The sequence below is a fragment of the Centropristis striata genome, chromosome 14 (genome assembly GCF_030273125.1).
Source record: "Centropristis striata isolate RG_2023a ecotype Rhode Island chromosome 14, C.striata_1.0, whole genome shotgun sequence".
NCBI lineage: Eukaryota > Metazoa > Chordata > Actinopteri > Perciformes > Serranidae > Centropristis > Centropristis striata.
Window position 1 is genome coordinate 26,378,468 of NC_081530.1, and position 26,281 is coordinate 26,404,748.

Consider the following 26,281-nt stretch of genomic DNA (forward strand, 5'->3'; position numbering starts at 1 on the left):
CAGAGCTGCAATTTAAATTTTAGTCATATCGGCCACTGTATGTCAGTGCAGTGTGACATCATCGATTAATCATTTACATTCCTAATCCTGGTCACATGCACTAGGTGTGCTTATATAAATACATCCTCGCTACAAAGAACCATATGAGCTAAAACACAGTCGCTCCATGGGATTCAATTTATGGTATGTGTCAGCTTGCTTCATTGTGACCTTTGACCCATAAGGGCTCAAGACTCTTTACACTTGACAAACTGCCCAAAGCAAGTAGGTTATGAGTTTCTGTGCGTGTGTGTGTCAGTGAGTGGGAGAGAGCAGGAGAATGAGAGATAAAGAGAGGGGAGATATGAGGGACACTCTGGGGTATTTATTGTGTGTGTCCATGCACACACATACACACCAGCTTTGACACATGCAACTCACATTTCACAACCGATTTGGCATGCTTCACAATTTCCTGGCTCCGTGAAATGCCATCATTCATAAGCCCGGTGAAAGGAAGGAATTGCTGTTGGTTTTATCCGAGGAGTACACTCGTCATACACACAACACCTAATCTTCCCCGAGCCGGTGTAATCCATCTTGTTGTTTTACTCAAGTCTGTGTTTTCACAGAGCACTTTGCGCACCACTGAGTGTTCGTACGACCGGCCTCTATCATGAGTGATACTCAATACTCATTTCTCCTGTTTTTTACCTCATTAATCTAAGTAAATTGTTCTCTTGATGTGCATGTGTGTGTGAGTGATTGGCTAGGGTGCCATTGCCTTTTCCATAGTCAACCCTCGTCATGTTACAGTGCTTTGAGATAATGATCTAGATCACACACACACACACACACACACACACACACATATACACACACACACAAACACAGGCACACACACACACTAGCCTGCATGTCATACTCCTCTACGCTCCATCGGCACGGGCAGCCGTGTGTGTCACTCCGGCTGTGTTTTGGCCTTTTCTCAGTGTGTTTCTAAGAGCCTAATGGCTTTAGTTACCTACAGAGATATGTGTTGGTGTGTGCGTAGGTGCATGCAGGTATTCATCTGCTGAAGCATGCAATTCGTTGCTGTTGTGTAAGAGAAGAGATGATGTTGGGCTGTTTTTTTTACATTGCTACAGGTGGGTGTTTTCAGATGGGAGAAATGCTTTTATTTTGTGATTGTCGGTGCGTCAGTGAGTAGTTTATGTTGGTAAGCGTGTGTGGCACGGGAATGTGCAGTCTTTCTGGATTGTGTGTCTGTGTCTGTGTCTGTGTGTGTGTGTGTGTGTGTGTGTGTGTGTGTGTGTGTGTGTGTGTGTGTGTGTGTTTATTAAGTTTTTCAGTTCTGGTTCCCATTTTTACAACTTAACCTTTAACTTGAGTTTTACTACCCAACAGTGTTAGACTAAGTCGTTGGTCAATGAAGGTTTTAAGCAGGGTTAAAATCACAAAATTGTAGCTTTTATATCTCGGTACCAAGCTGTCAAACATAACACAAAAAACCTTGAGAAGCACAGTTGGTGCATTGTTGCAGTGGAATCACCAGCTATATTTATTCACTAATAGCCTATGATACAGTGTGCTGTGCAAAACAAGTCACCTGCAGTGCTTCCCTGTGCCTTTATACATCAGGTTAAGCTTGCGAAGGTTTAGCATATTTAAAAAAAAAAGGAATGTTTACATCAATGTTTACAATCTTGCAATCTTCATTATTGCCTTTTTTGGCACATTATAAGGGCTGGGCAATAAGGCCAATAAGCTTCTGTTTTAATAAAGGTAATTTCATATCTCAATAACAATAGACAACAGACATCAATATATAGAATATTTTCTCATTCAATACATAAATAGTTTTTTGGAAAGCCCTTCATCTTAAATGTAAACATGAAAATTTGAATTACAAGCATTCAGCAGCAATCCGGATCCCAACTTTACTTTTATATATTTCTTCAATTGCTTCCATGCAATTAAGTAATATTTTTGTTTCTATTTTATTCAACAATTTGAACGGGCAGCATACTTAGAATACGTCTTATAACCTGCAGCAGATGACATGTTTTTTCGTCCCAGACCTTTACAAAAGGAGGCTTATTTCTGCACTTTGCACAACTTTATATCAACATTTCTCATGGCGTAATTTCAGCATCATTACTAACTTGTGGTTCTCTCCCCAAGCACTGACTTAATCTTTTTTGCATCCCTTTCCAGCAGAGCTCCAGTAACGGAGCTTCAGAGAGCCATAAAGTGGAAGGCGGCTCCCTCAGCCCAGAGGCAGTGGAGGAGCAGCGGGTGGCGGACGGCAAGCGTGTTGGCCGGGACCCCGACACCCGATCAGTGTCCCTGCTCGAGCAGAAACGCAAAGTGGTCTCCTCCAGCATCGATGTCCCTCATGCCAGGTAGGACAGTGTGTGTCTGTGTGCTCGTCAAGCGTGCCAGTTCTTCGACAGCAAGCGTCTGATTCCTGACTTAGACGGATTTTGGCTTGTGTTCCCACATGCAAAGTTCATTGAGAGTTTATGACATAGATATGTCATCTCATAAATAGGACATAGTTAATATGGGCTGACATCCCATTTTTTCATGTGATCCTGGAAGCCTTTTTATCAGACCACTGAATGAAATGTAATTTGACAGGAGTCCACTTGTGCTCCATGAGATATATATTTGATCATATGCCATTATACATGTTGCACTGCACATCAGTGGTTTCTGAACTGAATGTATTGTCAACCCTGTACCAAAATATTTCTAGTCTAAGCTTCTTCCCCGTCCTAAATATTGACGGGTTGTGTGCAAAATGTCATTTTTGGAAGAAACCCATGCTGTTGCCTTAACTTGTTGAAGCAATTGTGGTTATGGTTATTTGAATAGCATGCCTCTGGTGGTTTCCCAAATTGTATAAGTGGTGCAACACGGATTGAAAGCCATGAGAGACAACAAACATAGTAAATTGCACCGTTACCCTATTGCACATCTCTCCCGCTCCATAGCAAAGACAGTTAGACATACTGTAGCCTCATAGCCAAAATAGACATAAGAAGAAATATGCTTGAAATTTGTGTGGGAGAACAGCTATCGCTTTCATGTAACACAGAGCCCAATACAAATGAAAACAGTTATTATGTTATGATGCATGAGCTGTTCCCTCACACATTCAGTGACACCATACAAATAATATTTTTTTAATGGTCAGCATAATCCACCACTGAAGCTGGTCGACAATGGAGCAATGAAACATTAATAGGTAGCGGTCCATGGCATAGAAGAACCATCTAATAAAGACACAACAGTCTTTCACTATTAAATGTGGACCACTAATACCTTGTAAAGCACTGTGCTTTTATCGAACACCCCTCCCCATTACTTCACATTCTGCTGGAGGAGTCCAATCGATGGCAACTTGCTGAAAAGTACAGTAAAAGTCGCCCGTCTGAGCACCTTTATCACTGCCTCCTGAGCCCTGCTTTAAATTTAATAGTTATTTGCTCATGAATCATTGATTTGGTTCTCTCCTGCTGCCCATTAAGAGGAAGAATCTCTTTTTAAATTGAATCCATCACATGGATTAGACAGAAGTTTTACACCAGTCTCACTCTAATTACGTCCTTGCATAGGGATTGCCATAACATTGATATTTATATTGTTATAGTGGAATGGCTTATTGATCATCTCACTGCCCTTGCACAAGTTCAGCATCTTGCCTCAGCTCAGGGACGATCACTTTATGAACCAAGTTCCTGTTTATCCTCCTAATGAGACCACCTGACAACAAGAAAACCTTGGGGAATGCCTTATAAATCAGATCAGATTTTCCCTCAACATACAATAATCCTAATATAATGGTGAAGAGAAACCATGACCTTTAAAAAGCTTCACACATTTCCTTTTATTGGCGTGGGCACACACACAATAATTCAATAACACACATTTAAATGTTTCCCTAGCCAAACTATCAGCAGCAATGTGCCGGAGAATGTTTTATTTTGCTTGTCCAGGCATTTGCGAAGCAACAGTAGTTTGAGGATTGCAAGTGCAACCCTCATTCCAAAAAAGTTGCGACGTTGTGTAAAATTTAATAATCGAATGTATCAAATTTAGAATAAGTGTATGTGTTTCTCACAAAATCCCGAACAACGGGTTGAAACAACCAGAGACGAGGGTTACTAATGACTGCTTTTCTACCGACTATTTTATTGATTAATCGATTAATCTAAATGCTTAATTTTCCTTCAAATATAAAATAAATTTACCATTTCTTTTAAGTTCATTTAATTTTGACAAACTGTAATAATGTAGCACAAAACAAGTGGTTTTGGAAGCTTACAGTATTGTCTGCCTGGTGAGAAAAAAAACAGTGTATTATTCAAAATATTGATGTTGATGCATTTTCAACATCGACATTAATAGATTATGCCAACTAACACAGCAGCCTGACCAGACACGAAGGTTCGGCTTTGCCTTTGAATGGTTATCTTGTATCTGGATTGGGTATCAGCATGATGGGAAAATATCCAAAGCCTTTGGAAACATGTGATGAGAACCAGATGAGAAGTTGTCATTGTATTTAGAATTTTGTATTGTGTGCTTTAATAGTGAGCTCTGCTGACACAAGCTGAGCTTCCTCCTATCTGTGCTGCTGCCTGAGGAATTTAATTTAGTCATCTCCTGCCTGGTAAGAGGAAAAGTAGATATGTGAAGGGAGGCTCTGTGTAGGGACAAGGCCCCTGCAACAATCAGAGATATCTTGCATGGTGTGTATGTTTTGTGTGTGCTCAATGCATAACTTCTGCAAATGATACAACCTGTGTATACCTGTTTTTTTTATAGAAGAGTAACTGCATTAAGTGTTCCCCATAATGCAGTTTTCAGTACCTTCAGAGATATCAGCTTTCTTGAGACACTATACTATTTACATTTTACATGTTAAACACTTTCATATGTCCTCTAATTAAAGTTCTACAAGTTTATCCCTTCTTAATGTCATATGCTTTTTGTGTCTAAATGGAGAGTCCGATTTCTAGCGAACAGCACAGACTTGACATCTAATTATTTTGTGTTGCACTTCAAGCCTGGTACTCCAACTCACTTGACAATCTTTTTGTGCTTGTCAGGTGCTAAATCAACAGCAACCTGCACCTGATTTTAAAACAAAATCCACTCCAGTCCAATTTGCAGTGTGCACACATAATCAAGAACATGCAAAGTTCATTCTTGCCTCACTTTAAGACCTCCAATATCCATTTAGTGACCTCTTCAGGGCACAGCACTATTATTGCCTTAAGATTAAGATCCATGGCTCTCGTCCTCGGCACACCTGCGACCGATTTTCATCCCTGCTCTGACACCGGGGAAGAAATGGTGTCACAGTCAACCACAAAGTAACGTTTATCCGCGATGGAGACAAGGGGGGAGAAAGAGGGAGGGAGAGGGGATGGTGGAAAGGGGACGAGGGAGTAACAAGGTAAAAGAGTGAAGGAAAATGTATGTGTGTGTGTATGTGAAGAGGAGGACAAGAGGGTAAAGGAGATGGAGAGAGCATGTGTATGAGTTTATAGCCCTGAGGATAACAGCAAAAGAGGGAAGAGAAATAGAGTGCCTGAGGATTTTTTTTTTCTGAGTTAACTCTCCAGGGAAGTCTGACCTTGAGGTTGTTAATTGCACTCTCAAAAGTTCCCTCTCTGCTGCTGATTTACCAAGAAAACGTGTGACTGTTTGATGGCTCTCCAGGTCCCTTGCAACCCAGATACAATAGGTTTCCTAGTTCACCGGGAGTCACTGAAGTACCCAATGCCTCGTCTGCAATCACCAGGAAAATAGAGGAAAAATGACAATGTGCCATATAGATGTAAGGCCCGGGGGTTTTGTGTAGCTACATTTTATGGTTCTGTCAGTGGGTCCAGCTCTCATTACTTTATTGAGTTGACTCCTACATCGTATTTGTTTACAGCACATTTACTTCACCCGCATTTCGTCAGATCTTACTCCAAAAATCAATAGGTGTCATTCCATGATTGACCTATTTTCTGCATTGCCCAAACTCCCAAATGTCCAAATAAATGGTTTCCTTTATGAAATGTTTTTAAATGTGCTGTGTGCTGTGAAAGAACAGGGCAGGAATTGCTCGCTGTGGCAGATTTCTGATTTGTTTACGCCATATTTATTGTCTGATTCTCTCCTTTCAGACATCTCTACTCATTGTCAGACTGTGGTTTTGCCAGCTGCTTGGCCTTCTCCTTCCTCCAAGGGCTTATGTTTTCTCTATGCAGGAAACAGTCAATTGTAACAAGAGCTGGCGGGGGCAGACCAGTGGAAACGAATGGCTTGGCTTTTGACAAATAGCATTCTGGAGACTAATTGCTAGCAGGGGAAGTGAAGTATAACCTTAGTTGAAGGGGAAATCAAGAGAGTGCTCTGCTTATTATTGCAAAACCCCAAAACAACAGATCAGAGGTTTCAGATCTTCTCTTCCTTAGACTGCCAGCAGTCAGCAATCCCTTTTTAGCATGAAGTGAGGTTGGCCACTTTTCTGAAAGTAACTGGACCCCTTGCTGGTCCTCCATGATGTTGTAATTTCTTCTTTTTAAATACTACCAACACAATGAGAGCATTTAATTTGATTTATGTTAATGGATGACCATTCCACATAGCTGTAAATCCAAGCCGGTGGGGCTAACTGCAAATCCAATTCGATGCCAAAATAAAACTGTTTGCTATTGTTGATCATTTTTATTGTTGATCAGTGTATTTGCAGATCACCCAGTTCACTGTGCTGAGCCAACCATGTGTTTTCACACTCTGAGCCTGGTGCATCAGCCAAATCAGACATGGAACAGGCCCAAAGACTCCCCATCCTGAGCAAAAAGAGGCCCAGAGGAACTGTCAAATTATCGTTTGTCTTTTGATAAAGCGACATGGTCTCATAATCTGCTGGTTTTTCCTCTGCTCGTTGCTTTGTTTGTCTTTGTGGATACTTCTTACCTTTTTGGCAACACTGTTACGAATATTACTTCTTTTGCACAATGTGTTCAGGCTTACAGCGCATGAGGGAGTTTCGAAATAAGAGAAAGGAGGGGAGGCTGGGGCGTGTGCATGAGAGCAGTGTGGGCTCTCCAGAGAGTGAGTGACAGAGGGAGAGAGACTGAGGGAAAGAGTGAGAGAGATGCTCAGGGTTTGCCAAAGAAAACAGTTTTCCTTGTTTGGATGCCAGTGGAGTTCAGAAACCATGCGATTACCATCTGAAAAGACAGCTCTTGTGATCTCTCTCTCTTTCTCCTTCTCTCATTCACTGTCTCACCCTCCCAGACCCAATGTACTATTATCTGATTGAACACTGAGGTTTTCCCTGCAACAATTTACTTGACCAAACCAAGTGTGTTGAGTCCAGTATTCTGTTAAACTCTATCAGATTGGCCAAACTACACACAGCTAAAAATATCAAACAGAAATGTGCTTGTATTTATATAAAGAGAACATTGCTCAACATGTGTAATAGAGGGTTCTTGTTTTTGAGCCACTATAATGGTTCCTAAAATTCCAGGCATTGTGGGATTTGTCACAAGGACAACTTTAGCAGGCAGAGTTTTGTGAAGGAAATTGAGCAAATCGAGTGTGTGTGCAGGCTGCATATATTTTTTTCTTAATTGTGTTAATTCCAGTACACTGTTGTCTATGTTGTAGCGTGCAATAGTGACAATAACACAAAGCACTTTGCAAAGTGTTAAATAAAGTCAACCGAAAGCCGAAAAACTAGATCAATAAAGATGGATTTTAAGGGATTTACGTTAATGTACAGATTTATCTGGCATGAGCTCTTCACAACAGGTTGTGTCATTGTCTTGGAGCCCTTATGGGAAAAGTGTGATGTTGTTTCTAATCTTGGCTTAAGAACAGCCAATAGGGACCGACCCGGTGTCCTGAGCCAGGCTCATGTGAGCTTAAAATGTCTGTGATCATATCTTGGCACCAGGTGCATTCATGTTTTAAAAGGGATCAGCCGAATCTTAAAATCACTTGAGAGCGTATCAGCGAACCAGTGCAAACATGTGCTAAAATTAGAGTGATATGATCTCATTTTAGTCAGGGTTACACATCATGTGCACTGCTGTAATATCAAATTCTCTAACCTCCCACTTCCCACCTTTAGTGTTTCAGTGTAATGGGACAAAATGAGATCTTGAGATGCACAGGAGAAAACCAGATCAGACAAATGCACCTTGTGTGCTGTAGATTGTTGTTGCGATTTTCTAGCATGAAGGATTTTCTTGAGGGAGCTTCTTATTAAACAGTGGCCTGTGTAAATTATTTAAATATATCAGTTTTTATTGGCTCTCTGTGTTTCTACTTCCTCTGTTTAACAGGATTCATTGGAGTTTTCTTTGTTGAAGGATTGAAAACCACCTCCGTTGCTTGTACTGAACCTCTAATCTCAGATTCAATTGTTGGGTATTCACGGGCCCACCCCACACTGCTGTTAACTCCGCTTTAGATGTATTGCACATGGACTAATCAAAGACAAAGCCCTCACTCTTTGTCAATAACTGCTGCACACTGATGAGAGCTGCATCGAGTTGGTTTGTGCCGGCTCATTCGGCAGGTTCTGGCTCGTGAGAAAACGACCACCTGTGATGCCGCAGGACTAGAATTGTGAGTTTACATTTATATGCAAATTGGCTCTTTAATTAAGCGTGCTGAATATCGGCGAGTGTGAGTGGAGGAATGCTTAACCGTGGATTAGTAGATGGTTGGCCTAAATTCACTGCATCTTTTGCCAAAGTACTGGACTGTGGCAGCCATGTGTAGGCATTGGCTGTGTTGTTATTTTGATCTCGATCCAGGATTTACATTCACTTTAACAGCAAAATACTTCATAGCCACTTTGTTCGTTGGTGTACATCTGGCATGCTAATTACAACATTAGTTATTGAGAATGGAAAGATTATACCAATTTTGACATCAAAGGTTTGTTGCATGCAGTTTAAACAAAAATCCACAATCTACAGTTTATCTAAATAATGTATTTGAAATCCTTAAAGTCGTATGCTGATTACTTTGGAGCTAGCGGTGGAATTGACTCATCATGTGTAACATTCATTTTGAAGCTATCAGCAAAAATCTATTTGCAGTTATTGATGCTGTAAATAAACATAACGCTGCTTCTAACACTCTTCATTGTCAAGGGATCTTAATGAAATGTGTCTGCCTGACAGCACCGATGGCATGAATCAACAGATGAATCAATCTTAAGCCTCACAGAAAATGTCACTAATATGCTAATTTGTCCTACATTAATGTTGCTATATCAGTAAGGTAGTTTTGTGTTCAATTATTCCCTGCCTGCTATCTATAATGCATAGTGCAGGGCCTCAAAGCCAATGTTTATGTGACAGCGGGCTCTGTGGGCCCTCTGCTGCCTCAGACTAATCCATAGTCCCCAGCTTTAATGGACTGATGGCACCGTGCGCTACAGGGAAACAAAAAAGCTCTAATTGATTCTATCGACGGATGTGCATTATGGTCATCCGCCATATATACAAGGTGCTGCTAATTGACAGCCGTGTCAAGTGTCACACATTGTGTCTAAACAGATGCGCTAATGAGGACGGAAATTAGTGATCTGAACATACATTCTCTTAAAGTGAGAGTTTTTTTGCCTGAACTGGTCACTTTAATGAGCAAATACTGTGTGAAAGTCAGCTCCTAAAGTGAATCTGTAGAGAGCTGAGAGCAACAATAATTCGACTAATTGATTAGTTTGACTAATAATAACCAGGTGGCGACCTCTAGGTCTGAGCATTGAAGCAAACCTGAAGTGCCTTAAGCCTGCGTTCTGCCAACAGGGGTCACTAACAGTTGTTGCAGAAGAACTCTGGTCCTATCAATCTCATACAAAATGAGACGACTTCTCACTTGATTTATTACCTCAGAAATGATCGTGACAACATTATGATCTCAGTCGCTTCCAATATTCTTCATGACAATATGATGTTAATTGTGTAAATAATGGTCCGATTTAGAAGGAAACGTATGATAAAGAAGCTTATGATTTGGGGCGTGGTTACCTTTGATTGACAGGTCGCTAACATGGCGAGCCGTCATCAGAAGAGAAGCAAAACAATGTGTATCGACGGCACTGCGTACATCTAAACAGCCATGATCTTATTTGCTGTGTATTCATATCGGAAACTTTGACCCTTTCACAGTGTGTTTTTATATTATAAAAAGCTTTTTCGAACAATTATGTATTTAAAATTGTTCAGTGTTCAGTTGTACTAAAAGACACTCCCAGGAGTCGGTGGTTCTTTTTTACCCGTAAGTAACATACATTTTGTTTTAGCTTTTACAGTTATTTTTAGATAAACCTGTCCTCACACTTCCCAGTCCAAATATGGTCTCTCGGTTTCAAAAAACAATAATGACGACAGACAAAATGCTGAACTTGATGCTTCAAACGGGCAGTCCATAAACCAGTGGGTGACGTCAAGGGGACTACATACATTATTCATATACAGTCTATGATAATAACCAACTATTTTGATAATCAATTAAACAAGACAATCATTTTCGGAGGCAAAAATGGCAGAAAATGCTGTTTTCACTCTCTCCATTATAGAGATGTTATTGCTTTATCTGTTTTAAATAATATTAGGAGCCTGACAGCTGTATCAGTTGACTGATCAACTCGATCAATATTGGCCTATCAAAGGCGTATTGGTGTTGGCGTATATGTTATGTGCCAATTTGGAAGTTTTTTTTACCACAATATATAATGCAGACAGCAATGTGTGGCGTGATCATATCATTTATCTGTGAATTGTTACCCACTGAAATCGGCATCGGCCTCAAAAAATCCATAATGGTCCGACTCTGTATTATATTTAACCTAATATCTTAACTGACAAAACAAGACATTTAAAGACATCACATTGGACTTTTTAACCATTTTCTGATCTTTTATAGACCAATCAATTCATTCATTCATTGAGAAAGAAGAGAAAATAATTGTTAGTTGCATTCCTAGTATAGATTATTGTTGGAACCTAGTGTTTTTATTTAATTTAAGTCAATTAACTTGTGTTCTAATAAAATAATTTGTGTTTATTCAAGACAAATAATCAAGCCTTTTATTTATTTATTTTACCTATTGGCCAAAAAAGAGAATTTGATTCTTGTTTGTATTTTGCTTTTAAGAGGCATATCTTTTGTGCTTCTAACAACAAGCAAGAGAAAAACAAAGCTGCACAAAAAACCCCATAAAACATAAATCTTGAGCATCTTGAGTGTACAGGGGATTGATTGCAAGTTGATTAATTGTGCACCTCCTGCGATAATTTAGTATTCATTTTACTGTACTGAGCCTTGTAAAGTTTTGGTTTGGGGCAAAGACATTGTGACACAATGGGTGGGCGACATGCTTCTCGAGTGTAACCTATTAAAAAACAAACCCAGCCCTGCAGAACTACCTCCTCCCCACATTATTTCTAATTATGGCCATTAATTTTGAAGCTCCATTGACCTGTCTGCTTTGAATTATTGATATCTGTCAGCCTGACAGGCTTTATTAATTAAAATGGAGATGTACTAATTAAGAGCACGGCATGAGGGTGTCATAATTGTAGCCCCATTTTAATTTGAGTGTCGCTCATCAATTTTATCACGGTTTAGCAGAGTGGGCGCGGCTGACTGAAGGGTGGGCGAAGCTACGGCGGAAGTGCCCTCGTGTGACATGCATGCACGTGTGGGATTGTCTATGTGTGTGTCTGGATACGTGCATTAGCCATCATTTGATACCACTTCCACTTGCCACTTTTCGGATTGTCAGCACCGCCTCCTTTAAAGACCAGATGTTATAATGACTTCCTTTCTTTTGTCCATGACAGTTTGCATTGGAACATTAATTATTCTTTGTCATAATCCGAGGAGATGAGTGCAAATTAAATTCAAAGACAGGCCAACCAACAACAGCACATATCAGTTCCTCCCATGAGCAATTTTTGTGTGCTTCAGTTACTTGTCATAGTCGAACGCGGCACACATTTTAAAAGAGAACAATGTGATTCCTCCCAAAGGGCCCCCCAGATGAGAGTCTGTCTAAAGGACTTGGAATGAAACATGGAAAACTGCTGCGGAGCTCCCTGACTGTCAAATAGTTCAGTGTGGTTCAGTACATCTGTTTGTCAGAGTTCTTGTGTGTGTACATGTTTATTTATTCAAATCTATATATGTATTTGCAGGTACATTAACAGATGTGTGTTATGGACGTAGTGATTTCACACAATTTATATCAGCTCTGCCATATTACTCATTGGTGGCACCTCTCCCTGTCTCACATGCTGAGAGCCTGCATGAGTCATATCAGGTCAGAACACAGGTGTCTCTGCCAAAAAATGTTCTCCAGACACTCAGAAAAATCTCACATCTTCCCTCAAGAAATGTTTTGACCACCTTGGATCCTGTCGATAGTGTCTGGACTTGTGTAATGACAGTCGAGTCGTATTACTAAAACCGAAGGAGTCTCTGTCTGTCTGTCCTTGGTCTGTCTGTGCCAGGTCTTGAGATCTAAGGAACATATTTATCAGTAGTGCTTTATGTACACACTGTAGTATGTGTAGCTTGCTCTCCTTCACTCACTATAGTACTTTCAAGAACAGAGAGAGACCAGATATGTAACGCAAACATTTCAAGCATAAGCAATGAAACTTTTGGAATTTTTAGTTTTTGTTCCCAGATATAGCTTGCTTACAAATACTTAGCTGTTGGCAAAGGATGCTTTGGTCGCTTTCACATATAAAGTCTGGTGGATTCAGTGAAGTTGCAACATTGTTGCATTTTTCATTTGGTTTGGTTTGCTTCCACATCCACACTGTGCACTGTAAACAACTTTCCCACTGCTGACCCTGTCCTTCGTCTATTGGACAGAATATGTGAGGGAAAGACCTTGCATGATTTTCACTTTTATGTGGCATTAATTCTCAAACTACTGCCCAAATTCAACCCAGAATGTGCTGTGTTTTGGTTCCCTTCCTTCCTTTAGTGAACCAAAGGAACCGAGACCCCCGTTTTTTTATCCGACCAGGCTTCGGTTCTTTGGTCCGCACCACAGTTAATTTGAGAATTACCACTAGCATAACCCAAAAGGACTGTCCGACAAAACGTACCAGAGTTCGTTTCAAGCGGACCAAACAGCTGAGGTATGAATGTCCCCTTATACTCTATCATGGCTCAACAAAAGGTTTAGCAGACGCGGTCAACACAGGTTCTTTATTCTTCACCAAGAACTGGAGCGGTGAGAGTTTGACAGCATCTGTCAACTAGCTGCTATCATTAGCCTCAAGGGCTAGAATGTTTACTGTTGCTTGGAAATGCTGTCAGCCGTTCCAGCTTGTCCCTCTCATTGGTTATTGTGAATCTGCTTTGAAAGTTTTAAATCCTAAATATAAAACATGTTGCATAATTATTGGGGAGGTTTAAGATTGGCTCTGTAAACAAGATGATATGGACCGAACACCTTTACCGACCAGATTTCTCATCTGATTGTTAAAAGGGGTGAATCGGGATTAAATCAGCCCAAAACGCCTGCAGTCTGAGCCCGGCTTTCGTCCCCAACAGAAAACCTAAAGTGTTGTACCAAATTTGTAGATTAAACCTTCATATGATCCTAACTCATGTCATCAATCAGAGCACTACTGTTAATTCCCAGATGTGGTATGAATCCACCTTCTGGACTAACAGATGTAAAAAAGATATTTACACCGCGGGAGAGGCTATAATGTGTTTAGCGCGCTGGCATGTAATTTCACCTCCAAGAGAGCAGAAAGATAATTTTTCACACAAGCAGCAATCATACAAACTTAAAGTGGTGATAGTGTGACATGCATCAAAGGACCTTTCAGCACCGATCTGCTTGATTCACTGTCATTTCTTTTGCTAGAACCATGTTTAATGACATGAATATCATCTAGACTACAAGAAAGCTCTTTGACATGCAGCATCTCAACAGTTGGCATCCTCTGAATTCTGCTCCGCACAGTTGAGTCCAACACACTGTTAAATAAGCCAGACATTTAGTAAAAACTATCCCACAGATGTCTTCCACAACAAAAAGACCTTATGTTGTGAGGAGGGAGCGATAAAGTTAATTGAAAGTTAGCCATTTGTTAGTCTGACATCTAACAGCCATCTGCTGGGCTTGATCTACATAAATTGTTCCCGAATAGGACAACAGTAGAATATCCTTTTACTTCATAATCCAATAAGGGGGCTCTGTGGTCTTTGGAGTCTCCAGTTAGATCTAAAGACTGCAAGTAGGCAGGCAACCAACCAGAACTGTAAATAACAGACCAGACACTTTCCAAAAGAAAATTTAAAAGGAAATCCATCATCTGTTGGCTTTTCCAGCTCACGCACTTGGCCACATAGACATAGTAAAAAGAAACATAGTTGGCAGCTATTTTTCATATTACTTTTCCTTGATTGTGTGCTAAATAGGGTTAGTTGTAGTAAAATACATACTCTTCTCATGCTTAGACGATCTTGTGATCCATGATGTATTTGCACAGTAGCCCGCTGGTTATAGTCTTAACTTCACATTTCTCTTTAGCATTACTGTTGCTTTGCCTCTTGTGACTTTGCCTCAGGAATCATCATGACATTTAAAAGCTTCGAGATGCATAAACCTCCTTTTGTGGTGCTAAAATTGTCAAACTTTAAATGGTGGACCCCAGCTGCTTCATAAACGCACCCAATCGTAATTGGCCCTTGCCACACACCACCCAACCTTTCAAATGAGATAAAGCTTCGATTGTTGTATCCCCTCTCTGTAGGGGTTCTGTGTAATATGCTCTTTCTTTTCTGTGTCTCTTATACACACAGTCACTTTTTCTTTGTCTCTCTCTCTCTGCCGTCCTTTGTTCTTCAAAGACATTTGTCATTAGCTTCACCTGCAAGCTGGCTAGCAGTGATACAGTTAGTACATACACACACGTGCACACACACACAACCCCCTGAAGCTAAAGGTTAGTTCTTCACTGTTATGCTTATCTTGTGGTTGTCCCTTGTCGCTGTACAGAACAGCTTGTAGGGGGGTAAATAGTCAGCAGTGGCACTTTTAGCTTTAGGGGTTGATATAGTGTGTGTGTGGGTGTACACAGGAATTCAGAAGACAGCTGGTACAGTTGCCCCCTCAACCCCCATTTGGAGAGATTGTTCAGACCATCTCCTGTTTTCCTCACATACTCCACCCCCACCACCATGGAGCTCCTCTAATATCAACAAGGCAGCAGTTTGCCCGAACTATAGATTTGTCACCTCCCTCCTCCCCCCCAGTCTCTCCCGGTCCCCTCTGTAAACAATGGGAGCCAGTGGCTTCGGTCACGTGATCCATCAGCATCTGCAGACGAGGTTGTTATTGTTTTGATTTGGGTTCCACATGCTGAACTTGACTCCCATGTGAACGGGCTTGTGTATGTGTGTGCAATCATTTTAGGGGTTTGGGTCGGGTGGGACTCGGATGTTCTGCCAAACTCGAGGGCTGCCTGCAGAACTTTGTATGTATTTTTGCACGTATGCCATGAGTGTGTATTTGTGAGTGTGGATCGTGGTAGCTTTGGCAGCATTACCGCGCTATGAGCTGAAAATGGATGTGCTTACCAGGGGCTTCTCTCTCTCCCTCTCTTTCTCTCTCTTTCACTCACACTCTCTCTCTCTTTCTTTCTTTCTCTCTGTCTTACAGATCTTTCTCTTATTTTCTCTCTTGCAGCCGTTTGAGTCTCACAGCCTATGGAGGGAAACACAACACCCCCATTACACACACACACACACACACACACACACACACACACACACACACACACACACACACATAAAAGCATTTTCCGGAGTTTAGGTCGGCAAACATTAAATGCACAGACACACACATGCATACACATGCACATAAACCACGTTACACAGCCTCCATATAGCATGCATAATTCATGACCTTCCATTGACATGTATGTAAACATGGGTGCTTCCTTCAGCTGCACCGTAGCAGGTCTTTTGTCAGAGGGGTTATTTTTTTACTCCTCCATTCACACCCACTTCCATCCAGTAATGAGTGATCTCAGAAGTCTTTGTTTTTATATCCTCTGCTGACGTGTGCCATGTTGCATGTCAGTTATAGCCACAGTTTTCACTAAACTGAAAACAGTTTCATACAGCACATGCTAAAATGGTATTAAGGTTTTACTTGGAAAGCAGTGTCCAGTACTTGGAAAAGTCTGGCTTAAGGGCCACTGTTGTATATTATGTTGGATTGGAGTCTCGCTGTAGTAAGAGATCATGTCTCACTGATCTTCACTATAACAAAGAGCAATCCTCCTCCTCTCTCCCTCCCTTTCTTTCCTCCCCCTTTTGTCTCTGTTTCTCCCACTTACAGTACACTTTTCCCTCTCACTGCCCACTTCTTTTCCTTTCTCTTTTATTCTTTCCATCTCCCTCTCATCGGCCCCTTTGCCCAGATGAATGAGCTTTCTAACGTTGCTTTCCACTTTCTCTCCCCTCTCTCTCTTTCTCTTTCTCACCCTCTTGCTTTCACCTCCCCTGACTCGCTGTATTATATCTTGCTCTCTCCATCTCTGCTTTCCCGCTCATTTCCCCCTTCGTTCCCCCATGATCTGTGTCTCTCCCACACTCTAGCCCTCCCTCTCTTCCTTTGTCTCCTCTCTCCGCTGCCTGCTGTGTGTGTATGTGGCTGTGTTTTTCCTCTGACTGACAGAGAGAGATGTTAGCCCACTGCTGAGCTGTGTGCTGGCGCTGTGGAATAGGCACTGTGGCTAACTTACACTAGCATATGAATTCAGCAGAGACAACCACAGCGAGGCGAGTACAAGTTGTTTATCCGAACGTTCTCTGACAAACAACTGTGTCGACTTTTGTCACCAAAGCTTCATGAAATTTGAAATCTGCCTGCACACTCCACAGATTTCACTACTGTCTAATTGCTTCCTGTTGGCTTTTTTTCACAAGGGAAATTTAGTTATGTAGAAAATAACCGTAATTAATAATATACAGAGAAATTAACATGCAGTTTACTAAACATGCATACAGATTCTATACCCACAGAAGACACCCACACATGCCCATTTGCAATTATGTATGCAAATATGCCAATCATTGCAGTTAACCCCACAGGAAGGGTTAATGATTAATGATGGGTGCATAATCACACATTTACAAATTATTATGACATCACACACAGACAGCAAAGAAACATCCTCGATTCCGTTTTTTTTAAATATTATTTACAGTCCAAGTTTGTTTACTTTTTTCATGGCAGGCGAAAGCGTGTAGCATTGACCCAAATGCAAAGTGACAATTGGCACGTTAGCTGGCTGAAATGGTACATCAATCCGTTTCCCCGCCTGCGGCTGCTCGCAGCATTAGCACTGAAGACGTGTGCGGCATACTGACACATAACACAGGTGGTGGGAGTGCAACTCAGGAGTGCACACATAATTATGTAGCTTCAGGGTTTTTTGTGCAGTTTTCTTGTTGTGTTGTTGTTACTATTAACGTTTATTATAGGAGGGGCATTCAAAATTGTGGGTTGAAATCGATGGATGTGTAAAATGATAGGTAATTATACAAAGCAATGCATCCTTGTTTTTTTAATATCCAATGTCCAACTAAGACTGAAACTAACTGCAAACAGCCTCTAGAGGTATAAATAAGTCATTGTCCACTTCTGAACATAAGTATGTAATTAATAAAGGTATAAAAAGGAAAGCCATGCTTCCACAATACGGACAATACGGTCAGATATTGAGTAGAAATTTGGTTTCCTTTTTTTTTTTTTTTTAAGATATTTTTTCGCCATTTTTGGGCTTTATTAATAGGACAGAGTGAAGGGGGAGACATGCTTCCCGCATGTCTCCCCCCGCATGTCTCCCCCGCATGGCTCCGAGTCGGATTCGAACCCGGGCCGCCCGCTTACGAGGACAATGCCTCTATGGTACGCACTCTACCAGGTGTGCCACTGGGAATGCCCAGAAATTTGGTTTCTGACCTGCTGCATGTATGTGTGGATTTAATTTCCAGTGACCCCCTTAACCTGCTTCCTCTGTGTAACCTGCAAGTGTTACCCTGCATTCACAGCAACTAACACTGTAAACATCAGTGAGTACCTTTTTTCTCAAAGTGCCTTAACTCGACTCACAGGAGGTGATATGTTGTTAGAGTCCAAAAAAACGATGCCACAATTTACTTAAGCAAAAGCTTTCACAGTTGAAGACGGGGCTGTTTGAGTATTTTTCTTGTATGGATGCATCAGTATATGTGGGACAATGGAGTGGAGAAGTCTTTGTGTGGACTTGTTGACATGGTTGAGGGGGAAGAAGGAAAGGGGTGGGCTCTGTCTTTCTCTGCCTCCCAACCTCCATCTCTCTTGGTGTTTTCATTTTTTTTGTCATGGCTGTCTCTTCATGGTCGGTGTCACATCCTCATACCACACAGCAGTAAATTAATCAGAGATTATACTCGCCTGATGGAGACCTTCCCCCAAAACACACCCTCTCTCCCTCTCTCCCTCTCTCTTTCTCTCTTTCTCTCTCTCTCTCCCTCTCTCCCTCTCTCCCTCTCTCTCTCTCCCTCTCTCTCTCTCCCTCTCTCTCTCTCTCCCTCTCTCTCTCTCTCACTCTCTCTCTCTCTCCCTCTCCCCCTTCTGGGTTTTTTTCGCTCCAAAACAATTTCCATCACCAAAGAAAGACTCGACATAAAGGTCACACAAACACGACTGTGACTCGTATTGATTATGTGACCGCTAATGAGTGATTCTCTGACGATGCTGAAGGTTCATTGCTGTAAGACCACATCTCGGTTAACTTTTTCTGGGCAAGTCGAGGTTAACAGTCACACAATTAGAGGCTCAAATGGGGTGGAAGAGAAACAGAGGACGAATGAGGAAGGGATTGAAGGGGGTGAGTAAAGGGGGAGGAGTGTGAGTAAAAGGCCTGTAGGTAAATGTTGAAGTGTCGGGCAGATCCTTTGTCCTGCCTTGAGGCTATGTGAGGCGATTGGACCAGCTGATAGGCCTTTTATAATGCCCTCCATCAGCTCAATCTCGGGGGCTTTTATGAGCACCTTCAGCAAACACACACACATGCACGCAGACACACACAGCTATATCCCAGACCCCCACCCCACCCCCCTTTGAGGTGTAATTGGGAAAGAGGCCCCTTCCTCCAGTGTGTGTATCGCTCTCCTGGGAGCGAAGGGGCTTGAAGTGTGCATGTGGGTGTGTGTCTGTCTGTGTCCACTGTGGTTACAGCCAAGGTGTTTATAATCAAGCACAGTGGTGATAAAAGTGTGCTTGTGTGTGTTTATGTCTGCGTGGTTTATGGCGCTTATTGGCAAATTGTGTGTGTGTGTGTGTGTGTGTGTGTGCGTTCAGAGGGCAGGTGGGGAGGAAAGAGCACTTGGGGCTAACTCTTACGACCCCCATTATCAGTACTGCACTTGCCACTAAACACTAATGAACACACAAACACACCACACACACACACACACACACTGACACGCTGATGAGGTGAAATGAAGCTGGAGGTGCAGCTTCCCCCCATTCTTAAAGGAAAAAAGGGAAAAGCGAAGATGGACAGCAGAGACCTTTTGAGTAGAAATGATCAGTCCAACTCAGGCTTTTAGTAAGTTCCATTTAATGAACCCACATTCAGTTAGAAGATCATTTTACTCTATTAACCTGTTCATAGCTTGGATTATTATTGATGACAAAGACCAGCACACATTGTATTTTAACTGCTTAATGAGACAGTAAGCACAATTGTTCTGTATTAAATAGGTTATTCTGAAAATGTGTTTTATTTCCTTAATATTAGTATATTAGTAAGTGAATGTGGTAATGATATTGTCATTATATGACAATAAGGTTTGTCTCCACAGGCATGGTTTTCAGTTGCTTTTATTTTTATTAATATAGATGTCTATACAAGCTGTGCAAAGGCAGCTTTTAACTCATGTTTTACATTAGTAACTGTGAGCTGAAGCATATTTTAAATGCATTTTACTGCATTTAGTAGATGAATCAAATATTTGTTTGTTTTTACAATACCAGCACCCTTAAACTTATGGCAATACCAAAAGAGTACTTAATTTGATACCTTTGTTTGATACCTTTGTTTTCTACATAAATCTGCATTTTAGACATTTTTTCATGAGATGCCACAGGTGTGTTGGGTAGCCATATTTTCAAACGTTTTGGTGGCATCTTGGCACACTGAACTGCCAACTCCATGAAATAGACTTTGTTGTAGCTGCTGCAGTGATTGTCTGCGAATATAAAACCATACAAAAAGGGGTTTTTTTTCTAGATCTGAATACAAAAAGGATCAACTGTAGGTATTTGACTGGGGAACTTTAAATACTCCTTTTGTTCCTGGTTTTATCGGTCAATGCTTTAACCTCTTAAAACCTACAGTACCTGTCCTATGTGTACTTACCCACTTAAAGGCATTCAGTACTGATACCCAGCCCTGTTTATTACAAATTTTCCTTCCTCATGTCTCAATTTAATTAAAGTTAAATATCACACATGCAACATTATTAACAAAAGTAGGTTGTTTTTTTTAAGCTTCTTTTGAATGACACTATATCTGTCTTGTGATTCCGTTCCCGGAGTCAGATATGTGATACCCGGCTACATTTGCCAAATCATACTAAACAAAGGCAGGAAAATGGGCATAACAGACAGAGAGAAAGACATCCTCTGATGTGTGCTCTACACACTCTCAGGCTCTTCATTTACTCCATTTCTGACACAGCGCTCAGATACTTCATTCCTCTTGCCACTTCCTTTTGTTTACTCCAGCACTGCATCATATGGGTGAACAGTGATGATCTGACAGGAGCGAGAAATGGAGTTAGGGCATGGAGAAAGACGGGTGAAAGAGAGGACAGGGTGGAGGGACGTAGCGAGCAAGAGAGCGGAGGAAAGTAGATGAGGAAGGAGGGATGAAGAGGGGGGTGGGGGGTATTTATCAGCCAGCCACTCTAAAGGTCGTCATGACTCTCATAGCTGCTGCCTTTGTTCGCATCAGTGGACGACCCCCTCGCTGCTCTGACTGACTTGCTCTCTGACTTTCTCAGACAATCGTATACATTCAGGCATCCATACATGCAAGTACTTCTAATCAGAAACATAAACATTTCACAGAAAGCGGCACATTTACTTACGCACACAGGCAGTGTCACACACACGCACACACACACACACACACACACACACACACACACACACGTGATGCTAAATGAGTAGCTTGGAGCAGTGAGATTCTGTGTATTCCCTCTGCTCATTAGGGCATACAGCAACATCAATTCAGGGAAAGCCCATCACTGTGTGCGCGTGAAGATAGCTTATCCCTGTTCCCACCTCCTACCCTTCTTCCTTCTACCATCTCCCTCATCACCATGCTTTGCATTTTAAATGTGTCTCCATCATTACACCTATTACACCTATTGTTATTCTAATATCTTATGAAATATGAGCATCTATTTTTGGAGCAGTGCCTCTGGGTTTTGGCTGCATCGTTCCATTCCTGGAACATTGTTAACTTCCAAATTTGTGCTGTTTTGTTGTTCTTATGTTGCTGTGTTTTTTGGGGGGACTTTTATGCTTTTATTGGATATAATCTAATAAACCCCGGGGCTATCAGTACACCTCATATGGTTGGTTTTGTTTATTGTGCTTCACAACGGCAGAGAGCACAAGTTCAAATAGCAAACAGATCCAAATCACTGCTTTTTAAAGCTGCCGATGTACTTTTCTGGGGTTCACCTAAGCCTCAAAAGAGAAGACAACATTGTATTTGTTATTCCGGTTTCTTCATGTTTTTAAACTTGTTTGTCAGGGTGCTTATTTGATTCAAGGGTAGATTCAGCTCTGCGAAAAGCACGCCGAGATGCAACAATAGCACAGTCACTGGGGGATTACTTCAGCACATCAAGACATAAGAGGTAAATACAAAAAAAAATATATTGAAACATAGCGCCGCCAAAACAACTGGGTGTGTATCCTATCTGGAAACACAGATCATGAGTGTAGACCATGTTATATTATAAGCATCAATCATACATATAATTAGTTCTACCCAATTACATTTGACAGTTGGAGACTAAAGTAAATAGATTATTAATGTTGTTCACTCATCTCACTTGCTTCTGATATTGGACGAAGAGGAACCCTGTTAGTGATGTGTGTATATATACTGTACATGTGTTACTGTGTGTCTGACCCAGAGGCAGGTACATAAGCGGGACCAAGCTATAGCACCAATCTAGGGCATTACCGTCATATGTGAGTGTGTTCCCCCCCAAGCCCAAAGGGTAAAATGTATGCTGGAACCCCAACCTATAGTGCAAATCTAGGGCACATCGCTGAAGCCTGTGTGCGTGTCAATCACACGGCGTATTAAAAGGTAAAGTGCAGGGGAGAGGGCGGATGATGATTTCCTTCATGTCTGTCGCTCAAGGGGTTAACTTAACTGTCTTTATGGATGTGAAATGAGAAGAAATCAGGTCTTGTATACATCAACCTGACACACACGTTCACTCAATAAAGACCAGGTTCTCTGCCCCGCGGCTCTTTTCCTATATAAACACATACACACACTACCTGAAGATATTTCAATACACTTAACCATTCCTGCACCCATTAGTGTGTTTTTTTTCAGAGTCTGACTCGCTTTTGTCAGGACATGTTTACCTTTAAATTCAAAGGTTATCCACTCACACTACACAGATTGACAGTGTTGTAAACAAAGCAGCTCTGAATGCTTCTTTTCATGGTCATCATTTTAATAGAAAAGTGAGAATATTGACATTTTATAGATCATAGCATGCTGGGATTTCATTCTCTCAACAGCCTCACACTGCTGGATAGCACTTGTAGTGGTACTTTTGAAAAATAAAAATAAATAAAGTGTTATAGAAGATGCTTGTGTAGCTTTCTTTCTAAAGGCTTGGTGACCCATAGCATAAATACAGTTGCTTTCTAAAGTTTTTTTAATTAAATACCATTTAACAATGCCAATAGACCCAGTGACTTGATGAAGACTTTAGCGCCCAGATGATGATCTATATTAAGTATTAACCTTCTGAACCCAAGGCAGTTAAAGGGCTTTTTTAACTGATTTCACCGTGGCCTTGTTTTTCACTGCAATAATAATTCCAGCACCTCTATGAAAACATCACAATCACGGCTAGAAGAAGCTTGGAATCAATGCAGCTATTATGCCAGATATCACGAAAAGAAGCTGAATTTCTTTGATAGTTTATTTAACAAAATGTAATTAAATAAAATCTATTGAAATAATTTTTTCCAAGAGCTCACAAGTGTTACCAATAATTAGAGGAAAATATGGGGGCTCCACACGCTATACATATTGACTTCTTAAATGTTTCTTCTTTAAGCAGAAACCATGTTTTTGTAACCCCGGAAGTAGGTTTGTGTGGTTTAGAGATTTAAGCTGTTAAAATTGATCCTTTAGGCTTTTTAAACCACATTTGTCTGTGTGGAAGTATTTGTTTCTCCCCTGTGCATGTGTCTCTGTTCACATGTGAGCTAATTTCCAATTTTGTGTGCAGAGTTTTTCGGTGTGTGTGTGTGTGTGTGTGTGTGTGTCACAGTCTCCCAGCGGTGTGGTGTGTAGATGGATAACTAGGCTAAAGAGCAACACAGAGGAGGGAGGCTGATACTGGAGATCTACTTTCCTCCAAAATAGAGTGAGGAAGAGAGCCTGAAAAAAACACATTGTTTACCTGTTATGATTTGTATACTGAGAAAATCAAATTTGGGAGAGGGTGTGTGTGTGTCAGAACGTCAATGTTGACCCTTATTTCTCCATTCACAGCGTAGAGTATAAAAGCACAAAGCAAAACATGGATGTTTGTGCATATGTAACCACGCTCTGTTGATCTGCAAATAATTCAATGTATGTACTGTACAGCTGTAACTGTCAGACACATGAAGAGGCAACACACAGAGGGTCTTTGGCTCCATGCCCAGCTAATGTACGCCACGCCCTGTTTTTCTCTCACCAGAGGGAGTTCACTTAAGAAGTGTGTGTCCGCCTGAGTGTGTGTTTGTATATTCAGAAAAAATAAAGTGGCGGACACCGTTTCAATCCGCACGTACTGTCGCTTACTCATGTGTAAAAATGTTTCCGTATATAGCTCTGTGTCCTTTGCCCGAGCGGGTGTGACTGTGTGTGTCGGTGGGTGTGTGAGGCAGACAGCTAAAACATGCTAATGCGTAATCAGCTAATTAGCTTCTAGCAAATGCCGATGATTAGACACAGTGTGGCTTTCAGCAATAATATTGTTGAGTCTTAATGACTTCATCATCTGCTCTGTTCTATACATGAGTTACCTTATACATGCAGTAAGCCATTCTGTGTGTTCTGTTGTTCTAAAAAGGGCGGAGTATGCACAGGTGGGTTGTTAAGAAAAAAACAGATTGATCACAGACAGAAGTGACAATTAGAACTTTATAAAAGGATAACGAGATGGGAAGAAAAAAATCATTAACCTATTACATATTTCACATTCCCTTCAAGGAAAACAAAAAAACACTTTGCTCTGCCTCTTGATGGTTCATTAAGGAAAACCTACCAGTGCCCTGTTTCTCATAATGTCTGCAGAAAACTCTGTGTTCTTTGGCTTTGATTGATATTAATCGTACAAAGCAATTTCTTGAACACAGTCCTGTTTCTGCCTTTGATCTTTAAAGCTTTGAACGTCAGCAACCATTAATAATGATGTCTTCATCGCCCTCACTTCACTCAAGAAAGTGAATTCTCGCAGGAATCTTCAGAGGCTCCGCTGTCTTTTTTTTGTCATTTCTTAAGCAGAAGCGACACCAAGAAGTCAGCTTTTTCCTTCTACTATTTGAAGTATATAACCTATAGGTCATACACCGTTTTAATATTTGCCACAATGTGGGTTGCAGAAATGCACACAAACAAATCTTCAATGCATATCAATAGAAAACAAATTTTTTTTCATCTCACCAGCTAACTGTTTTGGAAAGAAATCAAATGCAAGATTACTTTTTTTCAATCAATTATCTGCTTTATTATGTCCGTAGCAATGCCAACCAAACAATCTGTATAAATGTGTCCAACATGAGATAAGATTAATGAGTGATTATCTACTAAACAACTGCACTCTTTACTAAATATGACAAATAAAACCCAAACTCAAGTCATGGTATTTTATAACTGAGGCAAATATCAGACTTAAAATCTTATTCTGAATCAATGTTGGGTCCAGTTTTGTCTGACAGTCCACAATTTACATTAAGATCATGTTTCTCCAAAACAAGACTATTAAATTATTCTCAAATAGATTATCCATGCAGGGGATAACTTTGTTTTGTGGTTAGATTATGGGTTGTTATTTAACACCATCTTCTTTTTGAACGTTTCTGATGTTATGAATCAACAATGTGTCATCTCTGTATGAGGCTATCTTGATGTTTTTAAGAAAAAGGGTGATTTTTCAGCAGCGGAGGACCAGTTCATTGTAAAGCTCGAGTTGCAGTGAATCAGATGGAAGTTTGGCATTTCTTCTCTGATAGCTGAAGCTAAGTCTGTGTGAAGGGAAAGATGCCCGTGGCTCCTATTTCAAGGAGCTGGCTACCAGGCCAGTGCATATGTTGTTATGGCTAGGAAGATGGCTTGGTCCTTTGATTACACGTCTGCATGTGTGTGTCGCTTCCAGAGCAGATGTGTAGTTCAGAAACACTGAAAAAGTGTTTGTGTGCATAATGGAGGATTTAGATTTGAATTGGAAATGGTATTTTAACTCTCATACCACTTGTGAAGTTGACAGACCTCAACCAAATGTTTGAGTAAAATGAAAAACAAACACTAACCTACCTTGAGAATTTTATAATCATACAGGTTTTAACAATGGATAAACCAATGATAGAAAACAGACTCACAGAGCATTAAGTGATGGGTGATAGATGATGTTGAATAAAGATTGTTCCCTTACTTTTGTCAAGGAATATACCGTATTTGAATCGAAGAAGAGGCTACAACCATGTCAGTACCACAGTGAAACTGTAACACAGTGGTGCTTTGAGCCAGATTAAAATACAATATTTGTATAGAATATTTGTATAGCATAAGATTTATTTGTGTAGCTTCTTTCAAGTAACTGAGTTACAAAGTTCATCACAGCAGCAAAAATTTAAATCCAATAAAACGACAATAACACAAAAAAAGAGAAGTGAAAGTAAAAATAC

At 40.8% G+C, this 26,281-nt stretch overlaps 1 protein-coding gene across 1 annotated transcript in view; it reads left to right on the forward strand.

Annotated features, from left to right (window-relative positions):
- The window catches only part of znf704 (zinc finger protein 704), a 52,055-nt gene that overhangs the window by 3,512 nt on the left and 22,262 nt on the right, over positions 1–26,281 (forward strand). Inside the window, exon 2 of the mRNA XM_059350120.1 lies at positions 2,197–2,384. Within this exon, the coding sequence (XP_059206103.1) occupies positions 2,197–2,384 (188 nt within the window). The remainder of the gene's footprint in view (positions 1–2,196; positions 2,385–26,281) is intronic.